The 22,704-nt window shown below is 53.9% G+C and overlaps 1 protein-coding gene across 1 annotated transcript in view; it reads right to left on the bottom strand.

Annotated features, from left to right (window-relative positions):
• Nucleotides 1-22,704, bottom strand: part of SHANK3 (SH3 and multiple ankyrin repeat domains 3) — a 145,358-nt gene that overhangs the window by 35,932 nt on the left and 86,722 nt on the right. The window contains 3 exon segments of the mRNA XM_077179334.1: nt 3,663-3,798; nt 9,085-9,209; nt 17,183-17,265. Of these exon segments, the coding sequence (XP_077035449.1) occupies nt 3,663-3,798; nt 9,085-9,209; nt 17,183-17,265 (344 nt within the window).

The raw sequence follows: 22,704 nt of genomic DNA, 5'->3' as shown, positions 1-22,704 counted from the left end.
CCGCTCCCATCCCCCTGCTCCAGCCCTGCTCCCATCCCCCTGGCTCCACTCGCTACTCCAATCCCCCTGATTCCACTCCCTGATTCCGTTCTCTACTCTAATCCCTGCTCCCATCCCCCTGATTCCATCCCCCTGATTCCATCCCTGCTCCCATCCCCTGCTCCAATCCCTCTGATTCTATCCCTGATCCCATCCCCCTGATTCCACTCCCTGATTCTATTCTTTAATCCCTGCTCCCATCCCCTGCTCCCATCCCCTGCTCCAATCCCCCTGATTCCATCCCCTACTCCAATCCCCCTGATTCTATCCCTGCTCCAATCCCCCTGATTCCATCCCCTACTCCAATCCCCCTGATTCTATCCCTGCTCCAATCCCCCTGATTCCATCCCCTACTCCAATCCCCCTGATTCCATCCCCTACTCCAATCCCCCTGATTCCATCCCCCATTTCATCCCTGCTCCCATTCTTTACTCCAACCCCCCTGCTCCCATCCCTGTTTCCAGTTCCTGCTTCCATTCCTGTTTCCCTCCATCCCTTGCTCCTGTCTCCTGCTCCCATCCCATTTCCATCCCTCGCTCCCGTCTCCGGCTCCTGTTCCCCCATTTCCATTCCCTGCTCCAATCCCTCTGCTCCCAGCCCAGCTTCCATTCCTGCTCCTCTCTCCTGTCCCTGCTCCTGTCCCTGTGTTTCCATTCCCTGCTTCCATTCCTGCTCCGGTCCCTCCACTTCCACCCTCTGCTCCTTCCCCCATTTCCATTCCCTACTCCAATCCCTCTGCTTCTATCCCTGCTCCCATCTCCCGCTCCCATCCCTGCTCCTGTCTCTCCTGTCCCCTGATCCCATCTCCCACTCCTATCCCCCCATTTTCATTCCCTGCTCCCATCCCTGCTCCAATCCCTCTGCTTCAATCCCTGCTCCCATTCCTGCTGCCATTCCTGCTCCTGTCTCTCCTGTCTCTCCTGTTCCTGTCCCTGTGTTTCCATTCCCTGCTCCCATCCCTGCTCCTGTCCCTCCACTTCCATCCCAGCTCCCACTCCCTGCTCCTTTCCCCCATTTTTATTCCCTGCTCCTCTCCTTGCTCCCATCCCTCTGCTCCCATCCCGTTCCCATTCCCTGCTCCCATCCCAGCTCTCATCTCTCCTCCTGTCCCTCCTGTCTCCCCATTTCCATCCTCATGTTCCCATTCCCTGCTGCCATTCCCCCGTTCCCGGTTTTTATCCCTCCACTTTCATGCCCTGTTCTCATCTCTCTGCTCCCATTCCCTGCTTCCATTCCCTGTATTTCCATCCCTGTTTCCATTCCCTGCTCCCATCACTCTGCTCCCATCCTTCTGCTCCCATCCCTCCACTTCCATCTCCTGTTTCCATCTTCCTCCTCCTGTTCATCCCATCCTAATCCTGCTTCCCAAACTCCCATCCCCCTGATTCCAGCCCCTCTTCCCATCTCTATAATTCCACCCTCTTTTCCCATCCCTCTGCTCCCATTCCCTGGAATTTCAGTCCCAATCCCCCCAAACCCCTCCTGTCTCTTTCCTGTGCTTCCAGATGTTCCCGTCCCTTTGGACAAATCCCTGCCCTGCCCAAGCTCTTGGATCTGCTCCTGGAATCCAGAACCCATGGAATTAAATCCCAGAACTTTCTGGGATCCCTCTGGATTCCCAGCTGTGCCCAGGAATTCCCACAGTGACTCCCTGGCTCCATCCCGGAATTCCCAGTGATCCTTTGGGATCACCATCCTGCCCCACAACATTCCTAGAAATTCCCAGGCTTGCTTCCCATCCCAACAATTCCCAGGTGGAGCCGGAGCCTGGAGCAGCTGATGGGAATTCCAGGAATTCCAGATCATGGGAATCAAAAGTGATTCCCAAAACCCCTCCCAGGACTCCCCAAATCCCTCCCTTCCCACATCCATGAGTTCCCAAAACTCTTGTTCCTCGTTTGCCACAATTCCAGAAATTCCTGATCTTGGGAATTCAAGCAATTCCCAAAAAACACCACAATTCCACAGATGTGGCTGGGACCTTCCTGATCTTCCCTGACCACCTCCCACATTCCCAAAAATCAGCGCATCCCAGAAACTGGCACATCCCAAAAATCAACAAGTCCCAAAAATGGGAATATCCAAAAAAAGGGGCGCATCCCAAAACCAGGCACATCCCAAAAACAGAAACATCCCAAAAATGGGGACATCCCAAAAATCTTTGTATCCCAAACATTAATGCATCCCAAAAATCAGCACAACCAAAATGAGCAAATCCCAAAAAATTTTTGCATCCCAAACATCAATGTGTCCCAAAACCCAGCACATCCCAAAAATCAAGACATCCCAAAAAATGGGCACATCCCAAAAATCTTCACATCCCAGAAGCTGGAACACCCCAAAATGGGAACATCCCAAAAATCTGCGCATCCCAAAAATGGAAACATCCCAAAAATCATCACATCCTGAAAACTGGCACATCCCAACACCAACACATCCCAAAAATTGGTGCATCCTGAAATTGACGCATCCCAAAACCTGGCGTATCCCAAAAATCAGGGCAACCCAAAAACCAGCACATCCCAAAAACCAACACATCCCAAAAATGGGCGCATCCAGAAATTGATGCATCCCAAAAATCAGCGTATCCCAAAAACTGGCACATCCCCAAAAAAATGGCACATCCTGAACAAAATGGAAACATCCCCAAAACCAGCACATCCCAAAAAATCATCGCATCCCAAAAAATCAGTACATGCCAACACCAACACATCCCAAAAAGCGGCACATCCTGAAATTGGTGCATCCCAAAACTGGGTGTATCCCAAAAACCAGTGCATCCCAAAATTGGGAACATCCCAAAAACTGGTGCATCCCAAAAAAATGGACATATCCCAAAAATCATTGCATCCCAAAAATTATTGCATCCCAATGCCAACACATCCCAAAACCTGGCACATCCTGAAATTGGTGTATCCCAAAAATTAGCACATCCCAAAAAAGTGGCGCTTCCCACCTGGAATTTTCCACCCCTGCCGCTCCCTCTCCTTGCTGGGGCTGCTCCAGCCCTCCCTGAATCCCCGGAATCCATGAAATCCCATAAACCAGCACATCCCGAAAACTGGCGTATCCCAAACATCAACACGTCCCAAAAATCAGCGCATCCTGAAATTGGCGCATCCCAAAACCCGACATATCCCAAAAACCAGCACATCCCAAAAACTGGGACATTCCAAAAAACGGACATATCCCAAAAACCGCTACATCCCAACATCAACACATCCCAAAAACTGGCACATCCCAGAAACCGGCTCATCCCAAAAACTGGCGTATCCCAAAAGTCGGCTCATCCCAAAAAACTGGCACATCCTAGAAAATGGACACATCCCAAAAACTGGCACATCCTAGAAAAAAATGGACACATCCCAAAAATTATCACATCCCAAAAACCGGCACACCCCAAACTTCAACACATCCCAAAAATCGGCGCATCCTGGGACTGGCGCATCCCAAAACCCGGCACATCCCAAAAAACAGACGCACGGCAAAAACCAGCGCATCCCAAAACCCGGCGCATCCCACCCCAGGATTTTCCACCCCCGCCACTCCCTCTCCTCGCCGGGGCCGCCCCGGCGCCGTCCCGAGCCCCCGGAGCGGCGGGATTCCCGGGAATTGCGGCTCACCCTTTTTGCGGGATCCCTCCTCGGAGTCGGGCTTGCGGCTGACGGACACGACTTTCATCAGGAGGTGATTCCCGCCCTGCCGGATCAGCGCCACCACCTGCTTGTGCCCCACCTTCACCACGTTCACGCCGTTCACCTGCGCTCCCGGGGGAAAAACAAACATGGATCAGAATTCCCAGCTGGAAAAAAAAAAAAACTGAAATGGTCCGCAAAAAATCCCATTTTTCCTGTTGTTTTTTTTTTTTTTTTTTTCCCCCAGCTTTTCCCGTCTTTTTTGCGGCGTTCGGGAATCAGCGCCCGGTGATGGTGAGGAGGAGATGGGAATGATGGGAATGGCCAATTCCTGCTGGGAGATTCCAAAAGAAACAAAAAAAAAAGGGGTTTTCCCGGGCTTTTTGGAGTGTCTGATCAGGGAGTGTTCAGAATGGAGAGAATTCCCTGGAAAAACAATTCCCATGGGATTCACTGGAATCCATGGGATGGTTTTCCAGGGAATTCTCTCCATGTGCACTGAGCTCCTTCCAAACTGCTGGAATTCCACACCTGCATTCCAGAGCCAGGAATTCCTGGATCCTCATCCCTTTTCCCACCTCCTGAATCATTCCCAGCTCCCATCCCAATCCTGCTGGATCCATCCCCCATCCAGGATCCAAGTGGGAATTTCAGGGAGCTCAGGAACTTTGTCCTTCCAGGATCTGCCACATCCAACCAAAGAATCCAGGAGAAATCTAGAAATTCCTGGGAGAATTCCCTTTTCCCAAGGGAATTCCCGAGCCTAGAACCTCCATTCCCTGCCCGGCAGGGTTTGCTGGAATGGGAAATTCCCAAGGTTCTCCCGTCAGCATTTCCCAGGCTGGGAATGAAATCCTGGAATCTGGGAATCTCTGAGGCTGGAAATCCCGCCAGGAGCATTCCCAGCACTGCCATTCCCACCCCTGATCCATGGATTTGAAACCCCTTGGGAATGGCGATTCCCACTGCCCTGCTCAGCCCATTCCAATCCTTCCCAAACTTTTCCACAAAGGATTTTTCCCAAATATTCCATTCTTGGCTTAGCTTGAGGCCATTCCCTCTCATCCTGTCCCTTTTCCCTGGGATCAGATCCCGATTCCCACCTGGATCCAGCCAGGGAATTGTTGGGAATTGTCTCCCACTCCTAAAATTCTATTTACTTCCACCTGAATTTGAAGGAATTCCAACAAAACCCTTGGGATAACCTGAACCTGACCTCCACCCCCACGGAATTCCTTGGGATTTCAATCCTGGAATTCCCTGTGCTCCCCGTTCATCCCTGCCTTGATTTCCCTCAATTCCCTCCCTCCGGAAAACTGGGAGAGCCCAATGCTCATCCCGAGCCTCCGGAATTCCAGGGCTGAGCAGCATTCCCAGAGCCCCCTCCCGCAGATCTCCGGGATCCGCTCTCCCAGCCCGGTAATTTGGGAATGGATATTTTTAGGAATTCCTCTCTCCTTGGTTACTGGGAAACTTCGTGTTCTGAGCCATCTCCTGGAGAAATCCGAGCTCCGCATTCGCTCCCAACTCGGAGCAGAACATTCCAGCTTTTTTTTCCCCACACCAGAATATCCCAAATTTCGAGCATTTCCATAAAAAACTGGAGCTGGATCAGCCTCTTTCCTTTTTTTTTTTTCTTTTTTTTTTTTTTTCCCCCCAATGCTCCCAAATTCCCAATGATCCGAAATCCCGGCCTTTGATATTTCCTCGGATCCTTTTTATCAACCTCCCACGCTCCGGAGCCGGAATTATCCGCATTTCCTGCCTTTTTTGCTTCCTGACCTTTCCAGCAGGGAGAGGATCCGGGAATGTTTCAGCGCTCCCTCATTCCTGCAATTCCAGAGGGGGAATTTTTTGTCCCAGAGGATTTTTTTCCCCTCTCCCCTCCTGTATTTTTGGGCTCCGTGTCCTTAAAAAAAACTCTGGAATTTTGTTCATTGGGACCATGGAACGGTTGGGATGGGATCATCCCATTCCCACCACTGCCCAGAGCAGCATTTTTTCCTCATTCCCAAAGAAAATCATGGAATTGTTGAGGTTGGAAAAGCCCTCAGAGACCACCACTAACCCACATTCCCAAATCCAGGTTTTTTTGAACATTCCCAAGGATTTGACTCCACCACAGCTCCTTCCAAAGCTTCCCAATCTTTTCCATGGAGCAGCATTCCCAAATATCCCATCCAAACCTCCCCAGGAGATGCTGGGATCCCACCTGGATCTCTCATTCCAGTTTTCCCTTCAAAAAACCTCGGGATAACAATAAAATCCGTCCCTAAATCCTGGAAATATCCATGGATTTCCAGCCATGTCTATATCCCAAATCCTTGAGGAATTCCCACATGGATCCTCAAGGAATCATGGAATTCTCATGGAAGTGGTCAAAGTTCTCCACTTTCAAGGCTCCTCATGGAAAAAATTCCAGGACTGAAAACCTCCCAGGAGGGAGGGAGACAAAAGGCTGGAAATCCTGGATTTTCCTCTGGAATTCCGGCGGGATTTTCCCAATTTCCCCCCCCCCGGAGAGGTTGGATCTTGGCAATTCCCCAGCCTGGCACCGGGAATTTCCTCATGGAGCCATTCCCGGAATGTGGTTCATGGGATCATGGAATTGTTGGAGGTTGGAAAAGCCTTTGGAGATCAAATCCCAGAATTCCCAGCTCTGCCAGGGCCACCCTGGATCCGGGTCTCCCGAATCCACTGGGATTTGCCTCCCTCCAGGAGGAATTTTCCTGATTTCCAGCCTAAACTGTGGCTGTTCCAGAGGCTGCTCCAGATTTTCCGGGAGGAATTCCTGCCAGCGCCTTCCCGAATGGAATTCAGGGCTGGAATTGGCACCGAGGGCAGCTCGGAACACCTCCAGGAGTGACCCAATTCCCAAAGGGAATGTGGGGACTCCGGATCCCTCCGGATCCCTTGGGATCCACACCTGGAGAATTCCAGAACTTCCTCATCCACGCCTGGAGCGCTCCTGGCAGTTCCACCACCTGGAGGACCTCAGGGCCCTCTGGATCCACATCTGGAAAACTTCTGGAAGCTTCAATGTGTGGAGGACTTTGGATCCCTCTGGATCCACATCTCTGGAATTCCAGAACCTCCTGATCCACACCCAGAGGGCTCTGGATCCCTCTGGATCCACACCTGGAGGATTTCTGGAAGCTTGGAATCCACAGGAATTTCCCCATGGAAAGGGGGCTCAGGCCTTGGCAGGGGCTGCCCAGGGAGCTTTGGAGCCCCTGTCCCTGGAGGTGTCCAGGGAATTCCTGGAATTCCACTCGGTGCTCTGGGCTGGGGATCAGGCCCAGCTTGGGCTCGGCGCCCTTGGAATTCTTTTCCAAGCCCAGGGATCCTGGGATTCTGAGGAGAAGCACATGGGAACAGCTCCAGGATTTTGGGAAGCCTCTCCCGGGCGCTGAGCAGGGACATTCCCGGTGTCACACTGGCCCCAAAAGGAAGTTCAGGGAATATGCCAGGCTGGAGCTGGGAAATTATCCATGGAAAAGGCGGAGAGGAGGAAAATCCGGAAATTGGATTCCACGGATAAAAGGAGCTCCCAGAGCTCAGAGGGAAAGGGAAAATTCCCAGTGGGGAAGGAAGAGCTCAGGGAATTCCCAAAACAGCTCCTGAATCCACTGGGATGAATCCAGAGGAGGCTCTGGAGCTGCTCCAAGGCTGGAACCCCTCTGGAGTTGGGTTGGGAAATTTGGGAATGTTCTCCTGGGGAAGGGAGGGATCCAGGGAGAGCTTCCAGCACATTGCAGGCCTGAAGGGGCTCCAGGAGAGCTGCAGAGGAACTGGGGCCAAGGCCTGCAGGGACAGCACCCAGGGAATGGCTCCCAGTGCCAGAGGGCAGCCAGGGATGGGATCTTGGCAATGAGGAATTCCTGGCTGGGCTGGGATTGCCAGAGCAGCTGGGGCTGCCCCTGCATCCCTGGCAGTGCCCCAGGCCAGGCTGGACACTGGGGCTGGAGCAGCCTGGGATGGTGGGAGGTGTCCAGGGGTTGGAAGTGGATGGGCTGGGAGGTTCTTCCAACCCAAACCACACCAGGGTTGGGGAATTGTGGAATCCTGGCCCATGGAATGCCGGCAGTGCCTCGGGAAGGGCCCCCGAGCCCCCCAGGGATCCATGCAGGGAGAGCCGGGAAATGTGGGATGTGGCCCGGGCTGGGGCCAGGGCAGCTGTGCCGGGATCGGGGCAGGGATCGGGAATGTCCTTCTGGGCCTGCCCAGCTCCTGCCAGGAGCCAGCGGGGATCGGGATCTGCTCCAGGGAATGAGCCCCGGGAAAAGAGGGAGCGGCCTCAGCCTGGGCCAGGGCAGGTTTGGATTGGATTTTTGGGAATTTCTCCATGGAAAGGAGCCCCCAGCCATCCCAAATCCCTCCAGGCTTTGTTTTCCTCCTTCACTGGTCAGGACAAGCAGGAGTGGGAATGTCCCAGGTCTCCTCCCAGCTTTCCATGGAGACAGAGCCTGAAATCCTCAGTGTGGAGAAAATCAGGATCAGATTCCCACCCAAAGCACATCCTGCAGCACAAAATGCCAGAAATTTATCCCAAATAGAATCCTGGAATGGTTTGGGTGGGAAGAACCTCAAAGCTCATTCCGGGGACACTTCCCACCATCCCAGGCTGCTCCAACTTTTCCTTGGGCACTGCAGAGATGCAGGGGCAGCCCCAGCTGCTCTGGCAATCCCAGCCCAGCCAGGAATTCCTCATTGCCAAGATCCCATCCCTGGCTGCCCTCTGGCACTGGGAGCCATTCCCTGGGTGCTGTCCCTGCAGGCCTTGGCCCCAGCCCCTCTGCAGCTCTCCTGGAGGCCCTTCAGGCCTGGAATGTGCTGGAAGCTCTCCCTGGATCCCTCCCTTCTCCAGGGGAACATTCCCAGCTCTCCCAGCCTGGCAGGATCCGTCCCAATCCCAACTCTCTGCACATTCCATTTCCAAGCAAAGCAGTGCCTGGATCCAGTCCCTGAACCATTCCCTGGATTTCCCACTGGGAAACCTTTTATCCGCCTTTCTAAACTCCAGCCCTGTCCTGGTCCCACCAATCCCATGGGAACATCCCAAGTTCCTCCTCCAGCCAGGAAAATCCCTAAAGCACCAACAAATTCAGGGAATACCCTGAAAATCCCGGTGTGTTTTCCACGGGATGGAGCAGCCACAATTCCAAGGGGATTCACTGGCACCGAGGGACTCTGGATCCCTCTGGATCTCCACACCTGGAGAATTCCAGATCCTCCTGATCCACACCTGGAGGGCTCCGGGATCCCTCTGGATCCACACCCAAAGAACCTCTGGAAGTTCCATGACCTGGAGGACTCCGGCTCCTCCTGACCCATGCCTGGTAGAATTCCAAAACCCCTGGGCAATTCCCAAAATTCCCTGGGAAGGGGTGGAATTCCGGGAGGAGCTCACCTCGATCAGAAAGTCCCCCGTGCGCAATCCCGCTCTCCAGGCGACTCCTTCCACATCCACGGATTCCAGGTACTGCAGCGCTGGGAATGCTGGCGTGGGCGTGAACTCCTCGATCGGGGTCTCGGCTGGAAAACACAACGGGAAGGGGAACTGAGGGATTTCCAAGGAAATTCCGTAAGGGAAGGCTCAGCCCGTGCACAGCATTCCTAAAATCGTGGAATTACAGAGCTGGAAAAGCCTCGGAGTGCAACTGCTCCCAGCAGTGCCGAGGCCACCCCCGATCCGTGTCCCCAAGTGCCACATCCATGGATTCATGGATTTGAATCCCAGCCCTTGTCCTGCCCCTGTTCCCACCTCAGTGATGGAATCCGAGGTGGAATCAGTATTGGAATCAATGATGGAATCAATGATGGAAATAATGAAGGAATTCAAGATGGAATCAATAATGGAATCCAAGAAGGAATCAATGATGGAATTCAAGATGGAATCAATGATGGAAATAATGAAGGAATCCAAGATGGAATCAATAATGGAACTAATAATGGAATCAATGATGGAATCCAAGGTGGACTCAATGAAGGAATCAACAATGGAATCCAAGGTGGAACCAATAATGGAATCAATGATGGAATTATGAGTTGGAAAATCCTTCGGAGAGCATCAAATCCAAGTGTTCCCAGCAGTGCTGAAGCCACCCCTGATCCGTGTCCCCAAGTGCCACATCCATGGATTCATGGATTTGAATCCCAGCCCTTGTCCCGCCCCTGTTCCCACCTCAGTGATGGAATCCGTGGTGGAATCAGTATTGGAATCAATGATGGAAATAATGAAGGAATCCAAGATGGAATCCAATATGGAATCAATAATGGAATCCAAGAAGGAATCAATGATGGAATCCAAGATGGAATCAATGAAGGAATCCAAGATGGAATCAATAATGGAACTGATGATGGAATCAATGATGGTACTAATAATGGAATCAATGAAGGAATAAAGAAGGAATCCAAGATGGAATCCAAGATGGAATCAATGAAGGAATCCAAGATGGAATCAATAATGGCACTAATAATGGAATCAGTGAAGGAATCAATGAAGGAATCAAAGAAGGAATCAGTGATGGAATCCAGGATGGGATAAACAATGTACTCAGTCATGGAACTAACAATGGAATCAATGACGGAACCAATAATGGAATCAGTCATGGAATCAATGATGGAGTCACGGAGTCATTTGGGTTGGAAAATCCCTTGGAGAACATCGAATCCAACCGTTCCCAGCACTGCCGAGGCCACCCCCGATCCATGTGCCCAAGTGCTGCATCCACATGGATTTGGATCCCACCAGGAACGGGGATTCCCTGGACACCTCCAGGGACGGCGACTCCAGAGCTCCCTGGGCAGCCCCTGCCAAGGCCTGAGCCCTTTCCATGGAAAACGATCCCAAATCCCAGAGCTGAGCCTGCCCTGGCCCAGGCTGAGGCCGCTCCCTCTTTTCCCGGGGCTCATTCCCTGGAGCAGATCCCGATCCCCGCTGGCTCCTGGCAGGAGCTGGGCAGGCCCAGAAGGACATTCCCGATCCCTGCCCCGATCCCGGCAGAGCTGCCCTGGCCCCAGCCCGGGCCACATCCCACATTTCCCGGGCTCTCCCTGCACGGATCCTTGGGGGCTCGGGGGCCCTTCCTGAGGCACTGCCGGCATTCCATGGGCAAGGATTCCACAATTCCCCAACCCCAGCGGGGCCTGCCTGGGAAGGACCTCCCAGCCCATCCCAAGGATCCCCCAGGATCCAGGAGATCCCACGGGCACGGCCCAGGAAGTTTTCCAATGGTTTCCATTCCCAGGATCCGTGAACTCCACCCTGGGTCGATCCCAAACCTTTGGCTTCCAGAATGGATCCAGAGGATCCACCTGGACCCACATGAGCTCTGAAAAATGGGAGAAATTCCCGCTGGGAAAATCCAGCCTGAGGAAAATCCATCCATTCAATCCTTCCCACCCTCCTTATCCCAAGTTTTCCCTCATCCCTCTCACTTCCAGCCGAGTCCTTCCCACGGAGCCGCAGGGTCTCCTCATTCCCAAATCCGCCTGGAGCGGATCAGGAGCCAGGAGAAACTCTCATCCCTACAGATTATCCCAAGAAACGGATTTTTAGGAGTGGATGGATCCCAGATCCCTGAGGTGACCCCGGTGGCCTCTCCTTTGACGTCCTTCCAGCGACATTCCCAGCGTTCCCCTCCCTTCCCGCCAAACCAAGCCTCCGTTTCCACCCAGATCCAAGACTTTTCCTCCTCTCTCCGTTTTTTCTCCCACATTTTAGGCGGGATTTTTCCACTCCGGCACGGATCGCACCCAGGGAACCTTTCCCTGCCACCCCTCCCTGTGCTGAAGCTTCTCAGCTGCTTCCCACCAACGGCTTTCCACGATTTCTGCCTTTCCCGGGAGAAGTGGCAAACGCTTGACAGCTCATCCCTATTTTTAGACATTCCGACGGAATGTTGGAGCGCTCTCCAAACCCTCCAGGATCCTTCCAGGATCTCAGCTCCTGTGATCCCAGGATGCTCCAAGTGTCCGACCTGGCCTTGGACACGTCCAGGGATCCCAGCCATGGATTCTCTGGGATAAATTTCACGGAGCGAATCCCACATTCCCATGGATCCCACCGCATCCCATGCCCATCCATCCCCTGAGTTATCCATGTGTCATTCCAGGCACTTTTCCAGCTTTTTCCGTGGGCTGAGAGCCACCAGCCCACGGTGGGTGCACGTCGTGATCCAGGATTTGGGAAGCGCTGCCAGAGCCTGAAGGATTTGGCAAATGGGAAAATGCTCGGGAATTGGGAATTGTCTCCCTGCGGAATAATTCCAGGAGCAGAATTTTATCCAGGAGGGGACAAAGGGACACAGGGACAATTCCCACCATCCCAGATTTCTCCAGCCTGGCCTTGGGCACTGCCAGGGATGCAGGGGCAGCCCCAGCTGCTCTGGCAATCCCAGCCCAGCCAGGAATTCCTCATTGCCAAGATCCCATCCCTGGCTGCCCTCTGGCACTGGGAGCCATTCCCTGGGTGCTGTCCCTGCAGGCCTTGGCCCCAGTCCCTCTGCAGCTCTCCTGGAGCCCCTGCAGGCCTTGGAATGTGCTGGAAGCTCTCCCTGGATCTCTCCCTTCTCCAGGGGAGCATTCCCAGTTTTTCAGAGGGAAGCTGATCCAACCCTCTGGATTTGCTCCGGGATTTCCAGGTCCTCCTGGTGTCGGGAGCACTGGAGCTCCCCCTGGAATGGTTTGGGTGGGAAGGGACCCAAATCCCACCCAATTCCAACCCTTGGACACTTCCCACTATCCCACGGTGCTCCAAGCCCTGTCCTGGCCTTAGGAATTTTTCTCCCAGGTTTTACAACCCCTGGGACTGGAGAAGGGAGAGCAGAAGGACATCCCTGCTCCCGGCAAATCCTGGGAATCCTGATCCGCCTCTCCCAGCTCAGCCATTCCCAAAACCAGTTTGGGACCAAACCCGATCCAGGGAATGCTCCAGGTGTGGAAATCATGGAAAATCTATCCCTAAATGCCCTCCCAGGGAAGAAATCCAATGGGAAGAGTCTCCCATCCAATGGGAGAACCAAACCAAAAAGTTGGGAATTAAATCCAGGAAGCTCCCACTGGGAATGAGGGGGATTCTCTGACCAGGAGGTTCAGCCTTTCCCACCAAAACTCCAGACCTGGAATTCTGGGAAGCGCTATCGGAACCCCTGAGGAGTCACCACGGCCCTGGCTGGGGAATTGGGAATTCCCAGGCTTAAATTCCCACAATTCCCAGCTGGAATTCCAGAGCCAGCTGCTGGAGAAGCCCTGGCAGAGCCGGGTCACCAGGAAGGCCTGGGAGCTCCAAAATCCATCCTGGAGGGAGCCAAATCCCATCCCGGGAACACCAAATCCCATTCAGGGGGACAAAATTCCATCCTGGAAGCACCAAATCCCATCCCAGGGACACCATATCCACCCTGGAGAACCAAATCCCATCCTGGGGAATGTCAATCCTGGAGGGACTAAATCCCAGCCTGGAGGGACTAAATTCCATCCTGGAAGCACCAAATTCCATTCTGGAAAAACCAAATTCCATCCTGGAAGCACCAAATCCTATCCTGGGAACAACGAATCTATCCCAGAGAACCAAATTCCATCCTGGGGACACCAAAATCCCATCCTGAGTGACCAAACCCAACCTGGGGAATCAAATTCCATCCTGGAAGCACCAAATTCCATCCTGGGGACACCAAAATCCCATCCAGGAGGACAAAATTCCATCCTGGAAGCACCAATTCCCATCCTGGTCATCCCTGGAGTGGTGAGGCAGTTGGAGCAGGTCCCCATCCCAGGGATCCCGGAAAGTTCCAAACTCAGGGAATTCCCAAAGGATCCTTCAATCCTCGATGGATCCTGGCAAGCGCCAGAGCTCATGGAATTCCCAAAGGATCCACTGATTCCATAGATCCTGGCAAGTTCCGAGCTCAGGGAATTCCCAGCTGGAATATCCAACCCCCAGTCCAGCTCCAGGCTGTTCCCTTTCCTCCTTTCCCTTGGGATTGGCTCCTTCAGAAGATCCACAGGAAGGAATAATCTTAGGAATTTTGGGAATGACCCGGATCTCTCCAGGCACACCAAGGAAAGCTCATCCCATCCAGCAAAAACTTGGATTCGTTCCCTTAATTTGGATTTCAGGACACATCCTTGTTTTCCATAAAATTGTGGAATGGGTTGGGTGGGAAGGGCCCTCAAAGCTCATCCCATTCCAGGATGGCATTCCATGATCCCTGGGAATTCCCAAGGGACTGGACGTGGGGCAAAGCCAGCTCTGAGAGCCGCAGGGGCTGGGATAAACGGGAATAACTCCGATCCCTGGGAGGGAACGGGATGGGATGTTCCCCTCAGGAACTGGGAAGAGCCGGAGCTGGGATGGGCTGGGAAGGACCCCAGGGTGGGCAGGGCCTTTTCCCATGGAGTGGGAAAAATTCCAGGCAGGAATTTGCAGCAGGAAGAGCAAATTTCTTCAAGGATCATCCCAAAATCCGCCTCCCTCCCCCTGCCCGGGATGGAGCTCCAGCCCCGCCTTTTCCAGCCCTGCCTTTTCCAGCTCCTTTTCCCTCTTTTCCCCACAGGCCTGGAGTGGTTTTCCAGGAAAATCCAAAGGGAGCAGTGGTGACATGGACAGGGACAACTCCGGGTCTAAAATCCATGGAATTCCGGCCCAAAATCCATGGAATACCGGGATGAGGGGCTAGGAAATGGGGGGGATTCCAAGCCACTTCCCCAACTTGGGAATGCTTCTGCAGAGGGAGCATTCCCAGATTCTGGATCTTCCAGGCCAGGACCCCTCTGCATCCATGACCTCCCTGTGTCCCACAGAATTCCCAAATCCCACAGAATTCCCAAATCCCACATGCTCCATGCCCACTCCAAGTGCTTCCCTCAGCCTCAGCACATGAAGGGAAACCGGGAATGGCAGGAGAGCCAGGAAGGAAAAAAAAGAGGAAGAAAAACCCAGGGAATGGGATTAAATTTCCCATTTTTTTTTCTGACACAAAAGCTGTGGGATTGATCCCAGGAAAAAACCCCATGGATGCCATTTTGGGCCCTGAAGTTTCACTTGGGGCTCCACAGATGGGAAATCCATAGGGAATGGGAGGGAAATTCCCACTGGGATGCAAACCTTGGGACAGGAGGGACAGAAGGGACAGAAATCCAGGAGTTCTCCTGGAAAATCCCATTCCAGCCTGGATCTGCAGCTCTTCCCAGCTTTCCTCCCACATGGAAAACAGCTCCGCTGTCCCTCTGCTCCTGGGAATGCCGGGGGTGGAGAGGTCCCTCCATCCCGAGCTTTTCCCGCCTCCTCTTCCCTAGATCCATAGGAACATTCCCAAGTCTACAAGGGATTCTTTTTTTTTTTTTTTTTTGCAGCAAAAAGGTGGAATTCTGGCCAAAGGAGCCATGGGAAACTCCCAGGAAAGATCCCGGCCCTGGGAGAGCCCTGGGATGAGCCGGGAATGAGCTCCGGGGTGGGAGCAGCAGGAAAAGCTCTCCCGGTTTTCCCCAGGGATCCCAAAAGCCCCCGACTGTCCCCAGCCAAAATCCAGGGAAAAGCTCCGAGCACTCCAACCCCAGAAAGCCATGGATGGAGCTGGGCAGGGGCTGTTCACTCCCACAGGGAAAAGGAGTGAAAATTCCCAAAAATTCCAAGCAGCATCCACACCAAAATCCCCAGAAAGTGGGAAAGGAGAGGACAGAATGAGGGAAGGAAATCCCTTTGGAGCCCCCCAGGATTGCTGGGAATGGGGCTCTGGAGCTGAGCAGGGGCCACTCATCCCTCTGGGAAGCAAAGTGACAATTCCCAAAAATTCCAAGCAGCACCCACAGAAAATCTCCTGAAAATTCCGAGAGAGCCACGATGGCAGCAGGACACTGCACAGAACTGGAGAAACCCAGGGAAGAAAATCCCTTTGGAGCCCCTCCCCGGATAACCAGGAATGAGAATCCCGGGCTGTTCATTCCATGGGGGAAAAGAAGTGAAAATTCCCCAAAAATTCCAAGGCACCACCAGCACTAAAACCCCCAAAATTCCGAGAGAGCCACAATGGCAGCAGGACACGGCACAGAACTGGAGAGAACCGGAGAAATCCAGGGAAGAAAATCCCCTTGGAGCCCCCCAGGATTACTGGGAATGAGAATCCTGAGCCGTTCATCCCTCAGGGAAAAGCAGCGACAATTCCCAAAAATTCCAAGCCACCAGCACCAAAGCCCCTCCAAAACCCCAAATCCACAACCCCAGACCAAGACACCGAACAAGCCAGGGAGGAAAATCCCCCTGGAGCCTGGGAATGAGAATCCCGGGAATGAGAATCCTGAACTGTTCATGCCGCAGGGAAAAGCAGCGACAATTCCCAAAAATTCCAAGGCACCACGAGCAGCACCTGCCCAAAAATGTGAGGGAGCCACGATGGCAGCAGGACACGGCACTGAGCCGGAGAAATCCAGGGAGGAAAATCCCCTTGGAGCCCCCCAGGATTGCTGGGAATGGGGCTCCGGAGCCATTCATTCTCCCAGGGAAAGGGAGCAAAAATTCCCCAAAAATTCCAAGGCACCATGAGCAGCACCAGCACCACAACCCCCGAAATTCTGCGGGAGCCACGATGGCAGCAGGACACGGCACTGAGCCGGAGAAATCCAGGGAGGAAAATCCCCTTGGAGCCCCCCAGGATTGCTGGGAATGAGGATCCCGAGCCAAGCAAGGGCTGCTCATTTCCACAGGGAAAAGGAGTGAAAATTCCTACAAATTCCAAGGCATCACCAGCACCAGACCTCCCCCCCCAAAACCCCAAATCCACAACCCCAGACCACGACAGTGAACGAGCCGGGGAGGAAAATCCCTCTGGAGCCTGGGAATGAGAATCCCAGGAATGAGAACCATGAGCCATTCATTCTCCCAGGGAAAAGCAGCGACAATTCCCAAAAATTCCAAGGCACCACCAACACCAAAAACCCCCAAAATTCCGAGAGAGCCACGATGGCACCAGGACACGGCATTGAACCGGAGAAACCCGGGGAAGAAAATCCCTTTGGAGCCCCCCAGGATGGCTGGGAATGGGGCTCCGGAGCTGAGCAGGGGCTGCTCATTCCCTCAGGGAAGTGAACTGAATATTCCCAAAAATTCCAAGGCACCCTGAGCAGCACCAACCAGCACCACAACCCCCGGAACTCCAAACCCACAACCCCAGACCACGCCACCGAACCGACCAGGGAAGGAAAATCCCTTCGGAGCCCCGCAGGATTAGCGGGAATGAGAACCCTGAGCCGTTCATTCCCTGACGGAGAAGGAGTGAAAATTCCCAAAAATCCCGAGGCACCGCCAGCACCAAACCAAAACCCCAAACCCCAAACCCACGACCCCATTCCACGCCACCGCCCCAGCCCGATCCCCGCCAGCGCTGCACAACCACGCCGGAAAAAATCCACGGGGAAAAAAACCAAAAAACCCTGGAAAAAAAAAAAAAAAAACGGAAAAAAAGAGAAATCCTGGGAAAAAACGCCTGGAAAAGCGGATCCGGGCTTACCTTTGGCCCCGCGCAGGACGAAGCCGAAGCCCTCATGCTCCCGCTTCTGCAGCACGGCCGTCTTCTCCTCGATGATGTAGTCACTGGGCAGGAAAGAGCACAAGAGAATGATGCCAGGGTTAGAGCGCAGCACCATCGCTGCCAGCGCCGTGGCCGCTGCCACCAGCCGGGGGTGGCCCTGTCACCAGCCGGGGGTGGCCTTTGTCACCAGCCAGGGGTGGCCTCTGTCACTCTTCGCATCCAGCCTTTCATCTCCGCAGGGATCGCTGCTTCCCCTCCCCTTCTTTCTCTTTCTTTCTTTCTCTCTCTCTCTTTTTTCTTTTTCTTGGTTTTTTTTTTTCTTTTTTTCCTCCTGGATTTTTTTTTTTTTTTTTCGCCCAAAGTCACACCAAAAAGACGGAAGCGACTTTTGCCTCGGCGTGGAGGAGGAGGAGGAAAAGGAGGAAAAGGAGGAGGAGGAGGGAATTAAAAAAAAAAAGAAGAAGCAGCAGAAGAAATCGTGGATGTTCCCTGCTGCCCACCGGGCCCCTCGCAGTCACCTGCAGAGGAATGCAGGGATACGGAGCCCTCGCAGGAATGCAGGGATAACGGAGCCCACGCAGGAATTTCGGGAATTTCGGGATCCGGAGCTTCGCCCGTCAAACGCGGAGCCCCATCGGGAATCGTCTCTTCCCACACTTGCCAAGCGCGTCTCCCGCGGGAATAAAAACCGGGATTCTTGGATGGAAGCGGCGCTGCCTCCTCGCCGCTGGCCGGGCAGGAGCGGGGCAGAGTTTAAATCCTCATCCCGGCGGATTCGATCCCAAAATTTCCCCCCCTCGGGCGTTGCTAAGTGACGGATTGCCAGGAGCTGGGGGGAAGGAGCATCCTTGGGAAAAGCCGGGAATGATCCAGCGATGGATGGATGGATGGAGGGAGGGAGGGAGGGATGGAGCCCCCTCCCCAGATGGGCTCTAGGAGCGGCGGGAGGGGGCGGCGGCCGCAGGTCCCTCCCAGCGGAGCCGCAGGGGTGACATCAGAGCCGGGATAATCCGGGAGCGCCGGGAAGGAGCTTGGGAAGGAGCCGGGAAGTGGGAGCCAGAGCGGGAGGGAGCGAGGGGAGGGATGGGAACGGAGCTTGGGAGGGATGGGAACAATGGGAGGGATGGGGAGATGGAAAAGGTTTGGGAATACTGGGGAGGGATGGGAACAACGGGAGGGATGGGAACAATGGGAGAGATGGGAACAATGGGAGGGATGGGGAGATGGAAAAGATTTGGGAATATAGGGGAGGGATGGGGAGGGATGGGAACAATGGGAGGGATGAGGAGGGATGGAGAGATGGAAAAGGATGGGAGGGATGGGAACAATGGGAGGGATGGGGGGATGGAAAAGGTTTGGGAATATTGGGGAGGGATGGGAGGGTTGGGAACAACGAGAGGGATGGAAAAGGTTTGGGAATATTGGGGAGGGATGGGAACGGATGGGAACAATGGGAGGGATGAGGAGGGATGGAGAGATGGAAAAGGATGGGAGGGATGGGAACAATGGGAGGGATGGAGAGATGGAAGAGGTTTGGGAATATTGGGGAGGGATGGGAGGGTTGGGAACGGATGGGAGGGATGGAGAGATGGAAAATGTTTGGGAATATTGGAGACAGATGGGGAACAATGGGAGGGGTGGGAATGATTTGGAATATTGGAGAGGGATGGGAAGGGACAGGAACAATGGGGAGGGATGGAAAAGGATTGGGAATCCTGGAGAGGGATAAGGAGGGATGGGGAACAATGGGAGGGATGGGAACAATGGGAGGGATGGGAATGGATGGGAGGGATGAGGAGGGATGGAGAATTGGGAATATTGGAGAGGGATGGGGAAAGATGGGGAACAATGGGAGGGATGGGAAACGTTTGGGAATATTGGAGAGGGATGGGAGGGATGGGGAAGGATAGATGAGGAGGGATGGAGAAGAATTTGGAATATGGGAGAGGGATAAGGAGGGATGGGAACAATGGGAGGAATGATTGGGAGGGATGGGAGAGATGAGGAGGGATGGAAAAGGATTGGGAATATGGGAGAGGGATGGGGAGAGATGGGGAACAATGGGAGGGACAGGAAAGGGCGAGGAATGTTGGGAAATGATTTGGAATCTTGGAAAGGGATGGGGAGGGATGGGGACAATGGGAGGGATGGGGAAGGATGGGGAGGTGGGAGGAGATGAGGAGGGATGGAGAAGGATTGGGAATATTGGAGAGGGATAAGCAGGCATGGGAACGATGAGAGGGATGAGGAGGGGTGGAGAGATGGGAACAGATGGGAATGTTGGGGAATGATTGGGAATACTGGAAAGGAATGGGGAGGGATGGGAGAGATGGGAGAGATGGGGAGGGATGGAAAAGGATTGGGAATATTGGAGAGGGATGGGGAAGGGATGGGAGAGATGAGGAGTGACTGGGAACAATGGGAATGTTGGGGAGGGATGGGGAATTATTGGGAATTATTGGGAATATTGGAGAGGGATGGGAAGGGATGGGGAGAGTCGGGAACAATGGGAATGTTGGGGAGGGATTGGGAGAGATGGGAGCAATGGGATCAGTGGGAGCGCTGGGAATGTTGGGAAGTGTTGGGGAGTGATGGAAGCAATGGGAACGATGGGGAATGTTGGGAATGACAGGAACGATGGGGAGTGTTGTAAACCATGGGAATGATGGGAGTGATGGGAATAATGGGGAACAATGGGAATGATGGGAGTGATGGGAATGATGGGAATAATGGGGAATGATGGGAGTGATGGGAGTGATGGGAATGATGGGAGTGATGGGAATAATGGGAGTGATGGGAAGAGATGGAAAATCATGGAAGTGTTTGGAAGGGATTGATGGGAGGGGTGGGGAGCTCTGGAATTGGCAGGGGGAATTCCCCATGGATCCATTCCCAAGGCACAGGGAGGGACTGGAATTCTGCTGGGGAATGAGGGGCGGGGCTGGGCCTGGCCGGCTCCTCCAGAGGGAAAACCTCAGATTCCCGGGAATCCTGGGAGGGAACACTGGGAATACCGGGAAGGAAAAGATCCCTGACAGGAAAACCTTGGATTTCCTGGATCACTGGGAGGGAATGGATTCCTGCCGGGAACACTTTGGGAATCCATTCCACAGGGAGACAGCTCCTAATCCCGGAGCGTTTTCCCGCTTCCCAACTCCTGGAATCATGACATGCACCCACTGTGGGCTGGTGGCTCCCCTGCTCTTGGGATGGTGGGATGGGATTCATGGAATCATGGAAAAAGCTGGAAAAGCCCCGGGCTGGAGCAACGTCATTCCATGGAAATGGGAATGTGGAGGGAGGGAGGGAGGGAAGGAAGGAAAACTCTTCCTGGAAAGGTTTCCCTGGAATCCCAGTGGGAGCATTCCCAAGCCTCTGGAACTGTCTGGGGGCAGCAGCTTTTGGGATCAGTTCCCGCTTTCAGGGAGTGTCAGGAATTCTGGGAATCATGGAAGGGTTTGGGGGGTGGGAAGGGACTCCAAGCTCCTGGAATTCCATCCCATTCCGGGATCCCGGGCTGCTCCAACCTGGCCTGGGAAGCTTCCAGGGATCCAGGGGAATCCATGATCCCATTCCTCAGACAAAACGGGTTGGGAAAGTCTCAGTTCCATGGAAAACTGGGAATTCGAGCCTGAGGACACCGGAGTGGCTCCGTGGAGCTCTTTTCCCATTCTATGGGAAAGAGAGAGCATGGACAGATGGGATTTGGGAAGGAATTCCTGGCCGGGAGGGTGGGGAGGGGCTGGGATGGAATTCCAAGGGTTGGAATTGGGCGGGATTTCAGCTCCATTCCCACCCAACCCATTCCAGGATTCTCCCATGGAATTTCCATTTGCCTTCCCAGCCCTGGAGATGTCCAGGGAATTCCCGGAATTCCAGCTCCGGGTTGGGAATCAGGCCCAGCTTGGCCTCAGTGGCCTCGGAGGGCTTTTCCCACCTCAGGAATTCCATGGAATTCAGGATTTCTCCAGCAGCTTCAGCCGAACTCCAGTTTTCCTTGAGGAATCCAAAAATTCCCAGGGGAGTGGAATCCCTCTCCAGCCACTCCAACATTCCAGCGTTTCCCTGGGAAGCTGGGACACCTTCCGATGGCTTTTCCCACGGGAATATCCAAGTAGATCCATGAAAACTGATTTTCCTTCCCAATTTCCCCCGTTTTCCTTTAGAACCCCAGGATTGGGGTTGGAAAAGGGACTCAGGATCATTCCATGGGGCCGGGACAATTCCCGCTATCCCAGGCTGCCCCAGGGTTGTTTTCCCAACCTGGAATTCTTCCAGGCCTCTCCTGGCTGCCTTTTCCGGCTGCTCCCCAAACTTTGGGAATGCGGGCGGAGCGTTACCTCCGCGGGATCATCGGCGTCACCGGGAATGTGGGCGGGATCCAGGTGTGGGATCCGAGCCCGGAGCCGTCACCGGAGCCTCGGGAAGCGTGGGAGCCCGGGATGAATCACGCTCCATTGATTCCTGCAGATTCCATGGATTCTAAAAGGAGCTGGAATTGCCGGGGGCGGTGCTGAGACCAACGCCCACCTTTAACTCCCGGTGTTCCGCAGGGACGGAGAATTCCTGGGATTCCGGCTCCCGTTCCAGGTTTTCTGCTCGGCCTCGGGCCCCCAAGGGTGGAATGGCGGTGGCCTCTGCCGGAATTCCTTCCCCAATCCTTTTCCATGGGTTTTCCGTGGTTTTGCCTGATCCAAACCTGGCCTTTAACTCCCAGCGTTCCACAGGGACAGGGAACATTCCAGCTCCCATTCCAGGTCCCATTCCTGGGATTCCAGCTCCCATTCCAGGTCCCATTCCTGGGATTCCAGCTCCCATTCCAGGTTTTCCGCTCGGCCTCGGGCGCCAAAGGACAGGAGGGTGGGGCCTCTCCAGGAATTCCTGTTCCAATCTTTTCCCATGGTTTTTCTTTTTTTCTTTTCCATAGTTCTCCTTGATCCAGTGCCCACCTTTAACTCCCAGCATTCCACAGGGACAGGGAAAATTCCAGCTCCCATTCCCAATCCCATTCCCGGTCCCATTCCCAATCCCATTCCGGGTCTCATTCCAGGTTTTCCACTCGGCCTCAGGCACCAAAGGGCGGGATTGGGATGGTTCTGGCCTCTCCTGGAATTCCTTTTCCAAACCTTTTCCCAGTCTTTTTCCACATGTTTTCCATAGTTTTGCCTGATCCAAACCTGTCCTTTAACTCCCAGCGTTCCACAGGAAATTTCAGCTCCCATTCCAGGTCCCATTCCGGGTCCCATTCCTGATCCCGTTCCAGGTTTTCTGCTCAGCCTTGGGCACCAAAGGATGGAATGGCGGTGGATTCTCCAGGAATTCCTTTTCCAACCCTTTTCCATGGGTTTTCCATCGTTTTGCCTGATCCAAAGCCCACCTTTAATTCCCGGTGTTCCACAGGGACAGGGAGAATTCCAGATCCCATTCCCGATCCCATTCCGGGTCCCATTCCAGGTGGAATTCCAATGAAAACTCAGCCCCTTTGGATGGGGGAATTCCAG

The sequence above is a fragment of the Agelaius phoeniceus genome, chromosome 5, assembly GCF_051311805.1.
Source record: "Agelaius phoeniceus isolate bAgePho1 chromosome 5, bAgePho1.hap1, whole genome shotgun sequence".
Taxonomy (NCBI): domain Eukaryota; kingdom Metazoa; phylum Chordata; class Aves; order Passeriformes; family Icteridae; genus Agelaius; species Agelaius phoeniceus.
This window is presented reverse-complemented; position numbering and strand designations above follow the sequence as displayed.